General features: G+C 43.0%; 1 protein-coding gene across 1 annotated transcript in view; it reads left to right on the forward strand.

Moving 5' to 3' along the window:
• Positions 1-4066, forward strand: part of LOC137293532 (probable methyltransferase TARBP1) — a 46822-nt gene extending 42756 nt beyond the window's left edge. The window contains exons 25-26 of the mRNA XM_067824135.1: positions 2046-2182; positions 3323-4066. Of these exons, the coding sequence (XP_067680236.1) occupies positions 2046-2182; positions 3323-3488 (303 nt within the window). The 3' untranslated portion in view covers positions 3489-4066. The remainder of the gene's footprint in view (positions 1-2045; positions 2183-3322) is intronic.
• Positions 4067-15352: the final 11286 nt, after the last annotated feature.

The following is a 15352-nucleotide window of genomic DNA, read 5'->3' on the forward strand; positions in this document are numbered from 1 at the left end:
TGCCTTTATTGTAGATACAGGTCAAAGTGGTATCACTGACAGCTCCATGGTAGATAAAGGTCACTATGGTATCACTGACAGCTCCATGGTAGATATGGGGCGGTGGGGTAGCCTAGTGGTTAAAGTGTTCGCTCGTCACGCCGAAGACCCGGGTTCGATTCCCCACATGGGTACAATGTGTGAGGCCCATTTTCTGGTGTCCCCCGCCCGTGATATCGCTGGAATTTTGCTAAAAGCAGCATAAAACCAAACTCACTCACTCACTCACTCCATGGTAGATATATGTCAGTGTGGTATCACTGACAGCTCCATGGTAGATATAGGTCACAGTGGTATCACCAACAGCTCCATGGTAGATATAGGTCACTGTTGTATCACTGACAGCTCCATAGTAGATATAGGTCACAGTGGTAACACTGACAGCTCCATGGTAGATATAGGTCACAGTGGTAACACTGACAGCTCCATGGTAGATATAGGTCACTGTTGTATCACTGACAGCTCCATGGTAGATATAGGTCATAGTGGTATCACCAACAGCTCCATGGTAGATATAGGTCCCTGTTGTGGTAGATACAGGTCACTGTTGTATCACTGACAGCTCCATGGTAGATATAGGTCACAGTGGTATCACCAACAGCTCCATGGTAGATATAGGTCACTGTTGTATCACTGACAGCTCCATGCTAGATATAGGTCACAGTGTTATCACTGACAGCTCCATGGTAGATATAGGTCACTGTGGTAACACTGACAGCTCCATGGTAGATATAGGTCACTATTGAACCACTGGCTGCTTATATTGTAGATAAAGGTCCCTGCGGTACCACTGGCTGCCTTTATTGTAGATACAGGTCAAAGTGGTATCACTGACAGCTCCATGGTAGATAAAGGTCACTATGGTATCACTGACAGCTCCATGGTAGATATGGGGCGGTGGGGTAGCCTAGTGGTTAAAGTGTTCGCTCGTCACGCCGAAGACCCGGGTTCGATTCCCCACATGGGTACAATGTGTGAGGCCCATTTTCTGGTGTCCCCCGCCCGTGATATCGCTGGAATGTTGCTAAAAGCAGTGTAAAACCAAACTCACTCACTCACTCACTCCATGGTAGATGTATGTCACTGTGGTATCACTGAAAGCTCCATGGTAGATATAGGTCACAGTGGTATCACCAACAGCTCCATGGTAGATATAGGTCACTGTTGTATCACTGACAGCTCCATAGTAGATATAGGTCACTGTGGTAACACTGACAGCTCCATGGTAGATATAAGTCATTGTGGTCTTACTGGCAGCTCCATGGTAGATATAGGTCACTATTGAACCACTGGCTGCCTATATTGTAGATAAAGGTCCCTGCGGTACCACTGGCTGCCTATATTGTAGATAAAGGTCACAGTGGTAACACTGACTGCCTTTATTGTATATATAGGTCACAGTGGTAACACTGACAGCTCCATGGTAGATATAGGTCACTGTGGTATCGTCAACAGCTCCATGGTAGATATAGGACACTGTTGTGGTAGATATAGGTCACTGTTGTATCACTGACAGCTCCATGGTAGATATAGGTCATAGTGGTATCACCAACAGCTCCATGGTAGATATAGGTCACTGTTGTGGTAGATACAGGTCACTGTTGTATCACTGACAGCTCCATGGTAGATATAGGTCACAGTGGTATCACCAACAGCTCCATGGTAGATATAGGTCACTGTTGTATCACTGACAGCTCCATGGTAGATATAGGTCACAGTGGTAACACTGACAGCTCCATGGTAGATATAGGTCACAGTGGTATCATCAACAGCTCCATGGTAGATATAGGACACTGTTGTGGTAGATATAGGTCACTGTTGTATCACTGACAGCTCCATGGTAGATATAGGTCATAGTGGTATCACCAACAGCTCCATGGTAGATATAGGTCACTGTGGTTACACTGGCAGCCTTTATGGTGTATCAGATTGAGCTCACTGTTACTTCTTGCACAGGTTTTAACCAGTGTTGAGATTTATTCATCATGTACAGTGTCTTGTTACAGGTGCCTGACCACAGATTGCAGGAGTTCATGCAGGTTAAAAAACGAGCTGGGTACACACTAGTTGGTGCGGAGCAGACAGCTAACAGTGTGTGTCTCACTCAGTACAGGTTCCCCCCAAAGACCTTACTGCTCCTAGGGTAGGCACCTCTCCTATTTTAAGGGGCAATGGGTCATTTCACTCCAAACACATTCACCCAGAGTCTTTTCACCTGGGTTGATTCATCCCAAGTTGTTTCACCCCAGCAAAAATGTAATTATTAACTATGAAATTATTTCAGTTTATATAAAGTGTCAAAACAGCCTATTCATATTGTATAAATAATTCTAGCAGTCACCTGTTCATGGTCGCTGTGTAGGATCGGGTTACGAAAGCCTATAGCTTCCTTTGACAAGAATTAACTTGTGGAGAGGTGAAGAAGTTTCTGAAGGATCCTCTTGAATTTCTCTCTATTTTCTCATGATAAAAGGCCATTCTGAACCAGACACACCTGAGTTTTCACTTGGTCCGTCTCACTTCTCAAGTATGGCACAAGAACATATAATGGCAATCCAGCACCACCATGCTTCTTGTTTAGCCGCCTGTACCACGATTATTGATCCTGACGGCATGCTATAACACAGAGAGGAACCCTGGTGTGTACAGTTCTGATGTCATCCACATTGTCTTCAGGTGCATCACAAACTCTCGTAATTGTTCTGTTCTATTCGGTTCCGTTCTGCAATGACAAGATTCTCACTGCAGTCTATCTTGACACGGTCTTACTCTCATCTTGCAGCTGAGGCAGATCTCCAAACTTCCAGTCACCATGGCAGAAATTCAAGTGTAATCTCGAACTGAGTTGACTTATTTAAATGTTCATTCAAGTTTTAAGCGTGATGATATGAAATCAGATATCAGCTTAAGTCCTAATACTTAATATTCTATCTCTTCACAGACACCCTAGCACTTACCTGATTGTTGTAAAAGCATTACTCTAAATAGGATTAACAGATTTAAGCATTAATACCATTCTCCATGTATCCTCAATCAGTTGGGGTGAAACTACTTTTGATTATCTCATTTGTGGGATGAATTGACCTAGTTTGGAATTGGGATGAAACAACCAAGATGAAATGACCAGGGTGAAATGACCCAGAACCAGTTTTACCTTCTTTTTACTGCACACAAGGCCAACAGTCACTAATTAACTACATGTTTAGTATGTTGCTTAGGTGTTTGATGTCACTTTGTTGGTGAAAAGGGTATATTTGTATTCCATAAACCTTCTGCTTGGCAGGAATGAGAAAGAGGGCATCCCAGTCAACTTGATCCAGCTGCTGGATGTCTGTGTGGAGATCCCCCAAAAGGGTATCATCCGCTCTCTCAATGTCCACGTGAGTGGGGCGTTGTTGGTGTGGGAGTACACCCGGCAGCAGATGGAGGCAGCCACGGCCACCTTATAGCCACATTACACATGTAGTCAGACAATGTCCACATGAGTGGGGCGTTGTTGGTGGGGGAGTACACCTGGCAGCAGATGGAGGCAGCCACGGCCACCTTATAGCCACATTACACATGAAGTCAGACAATGTCCTCATCAGTGGGGCGTTGTTGGTGGGGAAGTACACCCGGCAGCAGATGGAGGCAGCCATGGCCACCTTATAGCCACATTACACATGAAGTCAGACAATGTCCTCATCAGTGGGGCGTTGTTGGTGGGGAAGTACACCCGGCAGCAGATGGAGGCAGCCACGGCCACCTTATAGCCACATTACACTTGAAGTCAGACAATGTCCACATCAGTGGGGCGTTGTTGGTGGGGGAGTTCACCCGGCAGCAGATGGAGGCAGCCACGGCCACCTTATAGCCACATTACACATGAAGTCAGACAATGTCCACGTCAGTTGGGCGTAGTTGGTGGGGGAGTACACCCGGCAGCAGATGGAGGCAAAGATGGCAATATTACAGTTGAATCATCACAACAGTGTATTTAGACAATAGTCTTGGTGATGGTCACATTAAATATCAATATGCAATGAAATATGACTTTCTTCAGTTATTTATGGTTATCAAAGCTTTCGGAAGCAAAACACACTCTTTTCAAGTGTATATTTCTTTTTACGGAGCAGTATGGTACATATCCTATTAGTGTGCGAAATAGCTAGCCTGTTGGTAGTAAAATCCAGTTGGGCAGGTAAATTTCAATAGTATTTGCCCCAACTGACTAGTGAATTTTCATGGGGTTATTTTGTAAATACATGTCACCTTCTCTGACGTGTGAAATCAATACATTTTAAAATCATGCAAGTTTAAGGCCTGATAAGAAACATTCATCACATTAGCATCTTGATGATGAAATGCGTGTATTCTTTCAAATTCCGGACTAGTGAATTATTTCGTGGGCTAATACAATCAGGCATACCTAGCCGGCCTGGCCAATAATATTTGGAAACTATTTCGCACACTGTCTCCTGTCAAAGATGTAGTGTTAAAAATGCCACATCAACGATAAGAGACATGTTAGGTAGGTATGCCATGTGAGTCGAGAAACACGGCACAAACTGCTGACGTGCAAGATGAGTCAACAAGACGCAGTGTGTACACATGTTTACCTCCCTTTGACCAAACAATCACCTGTACCAGGGATAACCTCTATATAGGCTCTCTGCCTGGTCATACACAGCGTGAACACAAGAAGATTGTATAGCACACATGGTCCTTGGTCATCCTCAGATGCAGATACATAATGTGTTTGTAAAGACGGGTCAAGCATGTTTCACTGAGTTGTGCTTGATGCAGGCTGAGGGATGTCACCATCTGTCCTTCTAACACTGCAACTTTCCACAGCAGGCAAAAGTAAGAGCTTGGTAGCCACTCTAGAATTGACGTAATTTGTAGAGGTACTGTGTGATCTTGTCAAGCTACTTGATTCAGTATTAGAAAGTATGTATGTGCAAACCAGCCAGAATTAGGCAGTGGGAGTTGAGAACTGAAGTCTTGATGTAAAGAAATACAAGAATTAAACTTTATGGACCTACGCTAGACTATATATCTAAATATGGTGCCCAGTTTTACTTGGTTCGTATTAATCCTCTGCTGTGCAAATTCAAATATAGCCTCTCATTTCAAACGGTACATTCTGTGCTTCATGGATTATTCCATCTACTGTCTTCTATAGTGAAATCTTCACCACTCTTACTGTTTAACGTCATTGGAAATAGTTTGTGCAGTTTAAACTCATCAGTTGCAACAAGGTACCGACAGTGAATACCTGGTTCATTTAGACTCATCAAACCCAGATCATATGCCACTCAGTTTCCCAGGATTAACTATGCTGTAATATGTCAAATCAGGGAGACTATATACAGATTATTTCAGATTATCCCTGTTTGCCATTTCCAAAGGCAGTATTTCCTGAAGAAACATCTGTCGTGCCACATTGCCAAAAAGCAATGTGAGCTATATTTGCGATCCAATTTAGAGTATCTAACTTGAAACGACCACAGATTTCTTGTTAGAAACTACAAGGCAGTGCGTATGTGCTCCAGGTATGCGATCGCAGTCTGGTACCGTATTCTCGTAAGTTTCTGGATGGTTGCCAGGGGGCAGATAATCCACTCTTCAGTATGTTCATTGCCAAGTGCAAAAGGAGTTGTCAGGAAGACTGGACATAGTGAGACTGATGGATAGGTCTTCTTTCGCTAAATGAACAGTTTACTAAATACGGTTTTCCGTCGTGTGGTATGCTGAAAACTAAATGTAACTCTCTTGATAATTCGATTTAGAAACGTTTTGGAAACAAATTAGAAGGCTGCAAATGGCCTTCTCAAAGTCTGTCTACCAATAGCCCAGCTTCAGTGTATCTAGCTGCAGTACGTTCTATTGCGACAAGGTATGTAAATGCATTATAGGTCCTTTCTATGTCGCACTACAACCAGTATGTCAGCTCGAGTGGGTCCGAATGGCATCATCGTTTTCAAACAGCAGAGGCCATCAGTAGCTTACCTACCATTAGGTCCTTTAGGCACGTGCCAACATATCAACATATTTCTTTTGGCAATATTTTTTTGTACATTTGTTATGGATTTATGTTTAGAGAGTAGTCTCCCGTTCTATGAAAGGCGGACAACCCCCATGCTACCTTGGTGCCAACATGGTGTCTTGCACTTCGAAAACTCACCAGAATACAGACTTCCTTTTCTTGTTCGTCCATTTTGTTAGTCATTGTTCAAGTCATGTTTATAACTTGCCGTCTCTATTTTTCGTCGTTCTCTTAAGCATTTTTGAAACAAAATGTGTACGTCAGTACACAACATTTTAAGGGCTAATACAAAAAAAAATGACTTTTGCTGGTATGGCTGTTTTGTCAGTGCTTAAATATTTGTTAGAATACTAAATTATGAGCTGAGTAATATCCCTATGTTGCTGAAATATACATTTCATGAAAAGTTTGAAATACGCTTTTTCAGGAAATTGTAGCTACCTAGAAATGGCAATGAGCTCATGAAGTCAAAAGTTAAAATGGCCACTTCGGTCGAACGAGGGATCACAATATGCAGAATCGCAAGCCTGGCAGATAGGCTTGAAGCTTACTTCAATAGGGGATTGATTGGCTACATCTCGATATCAAGTTTTTTTTAAAGATTAGACGCACAGTGACGAAAAAGATAACTGACCAAAGCCATTTTGTCTCCCCCTCGCCGCCGCCATCATATGGTGATGTTATGTCTGTCGTTTTGTACGCTGGACGACGCACTTGCAGCCGATACGCAAGTTTTGTTTCCATTTCAAATGATTAGGTTTCCATCACAGAGCGTTTGGTTATGGAGGATTCTGTTGCAGTCATTTTTTTAAAAAAGGTTGAGTGGGGCGTGGTCGAACACACACACTCAGGATCCGCGGGTGACCTGAGCAAAACTTTTAAATGACTGGACAGACGTGAATGATAAAGATTGCGTCTCTGTACTATAAAACAGTTATATTGCCCTGAAACACAGGCAAACTGTAGGGCAAATAGGGTTGCGTAAAAATGAGAAAAAATTACCAGTCTTATTAAATGCGAGCAAAGTTCTTCACTTCAGTTCGAAAAATATGGTTCATGTAAAAAAAATATCGACACCATCAAAGATACGCACCCATTTCCTCGCTGGGTTGTGCTCTTTGATTTCCAATCCCATATTTAATTATATTACGTGAAATATATTTTACTCAACAGTTTACGCGCAACTCGTGGTATATCAGATCCTTCTTCGCCTCCATTCCTCTGCCAGCTTCCGGTTCAACGGAGTGAGGGAACAGAGGGGTTAGGGATACTTACGGGGTTACCTCCCCTGATTCATTCGCCACTATGCTGCAAATACATTTATGCTCATAAATGTTACGAAACTTCAAACGAAAACGATGACCGATAAGAAACATAAGCTCTGGTTTCTTGTAAACGATTACGTTCTTCTCACGACCAGGCACTGCAGTTGCAGTCGTTGTGACCGTTCGATTCCGCAAATGAAGTACCCGTATGTACCCAGCCTGCGCTGCAGTCGTAATTCAAGTTTTATCACTAGGAGTCTCTATATATCCAATGGTAATGTTTCTAGTTGCACTAGTGCGTCGCGGCATAACGATCTTCGTTTATCAAGCCGAAACTTCCAATGAGCGTCTACAAGCAAAACGTTCGCTGCTCACTGTTCCTGAGAACTGCACGTGCACATCGCGGAACCACCTATTATTCATGATATTTTCATGCAAGTTAACACTGTCTACGTTAAACGTGCATTCATCTTTGCGAAGATGTGTTTTTTTTTAGCCGTGTGCAGTCGTTCCAAGTTTTAAACCAGCAATATAATAGCCAAATTATGTCAGTCAAGTTTGTAAAACATTTACATTTTCCTGTATCAGTTCATATGTGTTCATGCATTTCTGTTTGGAGAGTATATCTGCTGGGGAGAAGACCACAGTCATCACCACTGTAACGTAGAACCACCTCTTTCGGCTTCACATACACTGAATTCTTGACGCATGTTTCAAGTGAGTCGACCAATGTCATCTTAACTCATGTTGTTCCACTCATCAGCATTGAGTTCATTGAGAGTGGCGTGTGGAATTTGATTTATAGACGTCGGCCAGAAATGACCAAGGGTGACAAAGGTCAGAACCGAGTGACCATGGTATTGCCAGATAACCTTAGTTCCCGGCACTCCAACACAGAAAACATAACGCCTAGTTGTTTTACATAGAATACATTGCTGCTACTCAGTTTGGACCATTACCATGTAGTTTCCATATCCAAGAACTATTAGTATGCTTTAAAACTCTGTGTAAACTTCCATGTGGAACAAGGTCGTCACAGCTCGCAGTTATAAATAAAATACCGTATGCTGTGGATACATTTGAAAGAGAAAAGAATAATGCACTATCTGGATAGGACAGCTGTAGACCGATATAAATTCATCTGTTCTCGTTGTAATGTAGCATATATTGTGTGCGATTTATACTTCAAGCCACACTCAGACTTGTGACACCAATTGTTTGTGTTCCGTATAGAATGAAAATCCATGAGTGTGTATGTACTTACGACTAATTACTAGTATTTCACCTATGTGTAAGAAAACAGGAACAGCTGACACATTTGCATGGGCTAGACTCATCCCAAATAAACATTATTCAAAGCCATGCGTGAACACGATGTAATACTGCTGTATAGTGCTATTAAGCACAATAATTAGAGTACCCCTAAGGTTTCTGAAAAGACCCCATGAGCCATGATATAGTCGCAAAATACACGCAGATGTAAAGCGAGCGTAAAATCACCATGTTCTTGTCTGACGTGCTCCAGATAGACACGGGCTGTCGGCTGTGTGGATGCTTTCATTTGTCAACAGCAGATTACCATGCATTTCTGTGGGTAGCATGCGTCACATTACTAGCGTTCTGGGGGTAGCATGTGTCACACTACAGTGTTCTGTGGGTAGCATGTCTCACACTACAGTGTTCTGTGGGTAGCATGTCTCACACTACAGTGTTCTGTGGGTAGCATGTATGGCGTTACGCAATGTTCTGTGGGTGGCGTGTGTCACATTACGGCGTTCTGTGGGTAGCATGTGTCACATTACACAGTGTTATGTGGGTAGCATGTGTCACATTACACAGTGTTCTGTGGGGAGGGTGTGTCACATTTCGCATGTGTTACATTAATCTGTTCTGTGGGGAAGACATGTCACATTGCGCAGTGTTCTGTGGGTAGCATGTGTCACATTTCACATTTTGTGGGTAGAATATGTCACATGCCACAGTGTTCTTTGGGGAGGATGCGTCACATTACACAGTGTTCTGTGGTTAAGAATGTGCAATAATAATACACAGTGATAAAGTTTTTCACCAAGTTTGCCCCGAGTCGGTGATTTTTGGAGCAACCTCCTGAGGTACCATTGCATCGTGTTTACATGCAGCATGTAGAACAGAATAGCAATTAAACCGACTGCTTCGCCTGGGTGAAATCGGTTTGGTCTTAAATGTGAAACAGAGAGCTTCTTTTTTGTTGCCCGTTTCGCTGGCCTTGTCAGCGGATGCCCTTCCTTGGCGGAGACAGCATACCTTGCAGGACATGGTGGCATGATTCGTTGCTTGTACTACCGTCTTCGCGATTCTGCTGTTGAAAATGATGCTTTAAAACGTCTTTGGAATTGACCCATATACAGCCTCTGGAGAAGTCCAGCCAACAAACCCGATCTTGTCTTTCTCTATAAAGCCAATGAATTTATTTATATTATTGAATTTCCTGTCTCCTTGACAGCAACATGATTGGCAAGATTCCGGAAAAGCATGATAAATATGCGGAGCTTGCCTTTGATACGCATCTCTTGTATCCCAAGTACACTGTCGTGAGACTCTCCCTTGTTCTTGGTTTGGTACCTCCTGATCAGGAGAGTGCCTGGGTTCTCCACCGAAAGCAAAGCCCTACTGACACTCTTGGTAATGCTGCGTGTTGCAGTGTTGGGGATTCTGAACATAACCAGCCTGAATGTGTCAGGATCACCTGAACCCTCTCTGTTGCATACTATCTTTAGTTTATACAGGTACACCGCACAGAATGTGACGTTTAGTTTATACATGTGCACCACACTGAATGTGGCGCTTAGTATATACGGTTGCACCACGCTGAATGTGGCGTGTAATTTATGCAGGTGCACCACGCTGAATGTGGCGTGTAGTGTAGTTTATACAGGTTCACCACACTGAATGTGGCGTTTATACAGATGTACCACACTGAATGTGGCGTGTAGTTTATACAGGTGTACCACACTGAATGTGGCGTGTAGTTTATACAGGTGTACCACACTGAATGTGGCGTGTAGTATATACAGGTGTACCACACTGGATGTAGCGGTTTATACAAGCGCAACTCTGGTTCTGCTTATCCGGTCATTAAATGACCACACTAGCTCTCGTGAAAACGGGTGAAAATGAAGTGTGCCACTGTGTGTCACCGCCTGGTGTGCCATCACTGGCAATGTGACACTGAGTACACAACTAAGTTTGATTTAGCAATGTTCCACCAGTAATATTACTGCGGGGAACACCGAAAATGGGCTTCCTTTATTGTTCTCACGCTGAGTATAAGTTTGATGCTGTACTATTATGCTCTTTTCTTTCATACCATCCAGCTCTTGCTTCTTACCATCCAGATCTTGCTTTAGAGATAAGTGCCGTGGAATTTATTTGTTCCTTTGCATTAGGACGTTTCATAGCGTTTAGGCATAGATCACGCGAGGTTATTGGATGTGAACGGATACGCCATTTACATGTGACATGCACTGATCATTTCACACAGCTACCTCCCAGACAACTATCCTAGTAGTCCCAAGACATCAACTATGGCTGCCCAACCATAGCCAATTGCACGTCATTTACACCGAACAAGCGATAAGTAACGCCCAGCTACAGTCTGCTGTTCCTCGTAAATCCCGCCATTCGGAACTGTAGGTCGTGAAGCGTCAGGGCTTGATGCGGAACATTTGTGATACTGGTGAGGAGGGGGAGATGAAGAGTCCCGCCCCCTGTCCGGGAGGAGAAGAGAGATAGGAGAGGGACAGGTGAGCATGGAGGGGCTGGGCCAGCGAGAAACCTACAACAGGAATCCCGTATATCACCTGCTTAATTTTGCATGCAAAGATGAAACACACATAAGCTCTGTTCTTGGTTCCTTCCATCGATGCACAGATCCAAACCGCCATGTTATGAGTTCATTAATGTCACATTATTGATATTCATGTAAAAGAAACGACAGACTTATGCTACGTCCGAAACAGAGGGCATGGATTAAGGCCTTTGTGTTTCTTTGGAAAATTCCTCGCAAAATACTCAAGGATCATGATACAACAAACGTTTGTCATCATAACCGAAAAGAACTTTTCAAATGATTAGATGCATTTTGTTGACAGGGCATGTAGTCTGAGTATAAGACATATAAACATATATCATAAACATTATGAACAGTAGCACATACTACATAGTATTTCCTTTTTCCCAGTGTTCCTGTACATGACATTGCTACAAACAAATACCCCAAAACCGTTTTCGTAATTTGGAAACAACTGACAAAATTTAATAGAATTGGGTCTTTAGTAAAATTAAGATTAAATTAATTGGTTTCTAGAATCCACAAAATAAGGACATTCTAAAACTGTATTCATCATTGATAGAGGTATTACAGAGAGTACATATACGCCAGTTGTGTACAGTTCTTTAATTTGCCAGTTGGCCATCAGGGACAGCAGGTTTTACAAGCTACAGCCCTGAATGAAATCTGCAGGCTCATTTGTCTAACCAATAAAATCAAAATAAACGACACTTTATACACAGTCTGAGACTGTTTCTACAAAACCTGTTAGCCAAGCGCAGAGAGTTTTTAATTTGTTAAAGACTGGTGTTGACATTAAATGCTCAAAGCTGTAAAGTACCAGGAAGTGAAACTGCAAGTTATCGTTATATGGTGTCTCATGGATGACCCCTAGAGGTTAATATAGCAACAAAAAGTATGAAAGATTCCGGATAAAAATACGAAGACGGATAATTTACTGAAGGCCAAACGGGCCTGCAAATAGTTGAAACTGCCGGCCCGATACAATAACAACCGCCGCCGGGCGTCCGGGTCGGCGATTATTTCGAACGCTAATAAATACGCTCGTCTGACGGGGTGCACCATTCCAACGGCCTACCTCAACTGGTAGACGGTGATTAGATGTACAATAGGGAAGCATTTTAATCAAGCTGTTTTGTTGTAAAATACTTCAGTAGATTTCAATTCCATGCGGTTCCCTTTGTACGTCTGTCTAATATAGAACATATTTATGAAAATACATTATATGTCCAAAGTAATGTAGATCTATAATTTGTTGGCGAAAAAGGCAACAGAAGCTATGTGTAACATGTATTGCTTCATTCATTTGTTTTGTACTCATCCACATTCAACTTTCTGACAAAACAACAGCAATTCATTTTCTGCATAATTATGATAGAACACCTTAAGGTGAAAATAGCGTCAGTCTATGGTTGGTGTGAAAATAAAGTCTCACAGAGTCTAACCTGATAGACGGTCAGTTATAAACATTAACAATCATTAATACATATGGAGTGGGTTTTACAGGCTGACACATGCACATAACGTGGCTTTCACATATAGCCTGTAAGTCCGGACTCTGTAGACTTGACAATAATACACGTATCGTTGTACCCAAAGACAGACAGGCATACAGACAGCGTGGGCTTGATAACGACAGACAGTTATACAGACAACGTGGGTTTGATAATGATAGACAGTCAGGTATACAGACAGCGTGGGCTTGATAGCGACAGACAGTTATACAGACAACGTGGGTTTGATAATGATAGACAGTCAGGTATACAGACAGCGTGGGCTTGATAATGGCAGACAGTCAGGTATACGGACAGCGTGGGCTTGATAATGATAGACAGTCAGGTATACAGACAGCGTGGGCTTGATAACGACAGACAGTTATACAGACAACGTGGGTTTGATAATGATAGACAGTCAGGTATACAGACAGCGTGGGCTTGATAATGGCAGACAGTCAGGTATACAGACAGCGTGGGCTTGATAATGGCAGACAGGTTTACAGACAGCGCGGGCTTGATAATGATACAAAGAACGCGGGCTAGACAGGTAGGCAGACAGTGTGGACATGACATTTGTACGGTGTTGATTAAACGGGCAATCGACCATAAAGACACTGTGGGCTTGGCAGTTACAGAGACAGAGAGGGGTTGGCAGTTATGAGGACAGGGTGGACATTACAGACTTTGAGTATACAGACGATGTTGGCTTGACAGAGGGTCATTTATGCGTATTGGGAAGGACAAACAGCAGAACAGATGCCAAGTGATACACAGACAGTTATTCATATGGACGATTCTGTCATGATACAACGATACGTACGGGCTTGCCATGTATACCATGGGTCCGCTGTATAATGGCCAGGGCCTGAAGTCAGTCTGTTATAGAGCAACGACTGACTTTAGCTATAAGGATGCCGAGCTGCATCAACTGACCATGCGAAACTATTTACATATTAACTGTGCAGCAGCATTAGACTGATAACTGTACAAGGAGTATCGCAGCTGGTTCTGTCTGATATCTGTACAGGGAGTATCGTAACTGCTTCTGTCTGATATGTGTACAGGGAGTATCGTAACTGCTTCTGTCTGATATGTGTACAGGGAGTATCGTAGCTGCTTCTGTCTGATATCTGTACAGGGAGTATCGTAGCTGGTTCTGTCTGATATCTGTACAGGGAGTATCGTAACTGGTTCTGTCTGATATCTGTACAGGGAATATCGTAGCTGCTTCTGTCTGATATCTGTACAGGGAATATCGTAGCTGCTTCTGTCTGATATCTGTACAGGGAATATCGTAGCTGCTTCTGTCTGATATGTGTACAGGGAGTATCGCAGCTGCTTCTGTCTGATATCTGTACAGGGAGTATCGCAGCTGCTTCTGTCTGATATCTGTACAGGGAGTATCGCAGCTGCTTCTGTCTGATATCTGTACAGGGAGTATCGTAGCTGCTTCTGTCTGATATCTGTACAGGGAGTATCGTAGATGCTTCTGTCTGATATCTGTACAGGGAATATCGTAGCTGCTTCTGTCTGATATGTGTACAGGGAGTATCGTAGCTGCTTCTGTCTGATATCTGTACAGGGGGTATCGTAGCTGCTTCTGTCTGATATCTGTACAGGGAATATCGTAGCTGCTTCTGTCTGACATCTGTACAGGGAGTATCGTAGATGGTTGTGTATGCATTACAATGGTCAGTGACACAACTGACAGGCCTCAAGCAACCTTCCTGCCTCAACCTGCTTTGTCAGTGAAATGGGCCTTTAACTATTTAATTACATTTCGACCGTGCCGACTCACCATCTCAAAACCGTGACAAATTGGCGCTGCAGGATTCGTGTTAATTTCATCGATTAAATCAGCCCTAGCTGCTCGTCAAAGCCGTCACCATTTATTAGCAAATAAACATTTCGAATTACTTATCTTTCGCCGCCATTTTACTGTCTCACAACAATGAAACTCTCATTCTGGCGCGAGTTCCCGCGAACGGGAAAGTCCCTCACGTTTGAAGTTGCCATCACGTGACCACTAGGGTGCGCTGATAAGACATAGTTGAGAAGCTTAGTGGCGACTTTCAAACTTCCAAATGGCATATCATTCCTCAATCTTCACCTCCGACAAGAACTAGAGCTAGATTAATGCCAACAGGTGATCACGGTCGAATTCCCCCGGCTGTCGCGATGCCTCCTCCGCTATAGTTACAATTCAAAATGAGAGTCCACGTGATTGATGCCCACCAACCATTTTTTGCCTTCAGCATCCCGCGGGTTGGATAAGGTAGCTAGTATATCAAGTTAGATGCAGGATAAATTTGTTTTGAAAAGTAATCAAGCAGGGTGTTGGAAGATAGCGAGATCTTGTCTTGGCTTACAAATTACCCCAGATTGATGGTGAGGATTGTTCCAGGCTTCAAACGCCGTAGTGAGCGGTACAGCCCGCTTGTTTTGACAGTTAAGGTTCCATAAAACACACAAAGGAGGTGGCCTCTGGAAAAAGTCAACTGAGAATAAAAACACTTGGGCACTGGCAAACCGCTGTTGGTAGTCCGATGTTGCTATCTGAGATCTACTGTTGTGTATTGACGAAGCCTTCTAAATTCTTTCTATGTCTCAGACAAATCATACATAGAGGAAGATTAAAGCATGCACTACAAGTCTTTGTCTAAATGGTTTTACCGTATACTATGTGCATGTTAGG

The sequence above is a fragment of the Haliotis asinina genome, chromosome 8 (genome assembly GCF_037392515.1).
Source record: "Haliotis asinina isolate JCU_RB_2024 chromosome 8, JCU_Hal_asi_v2, whole genome shotgun sequence".
Lineage (NCBI taxonomy): Eukaryota > Metazoa > Mollusca > Gastropoda > Lepetellida > Haliotidae > Haliotis > Haliotis asinina.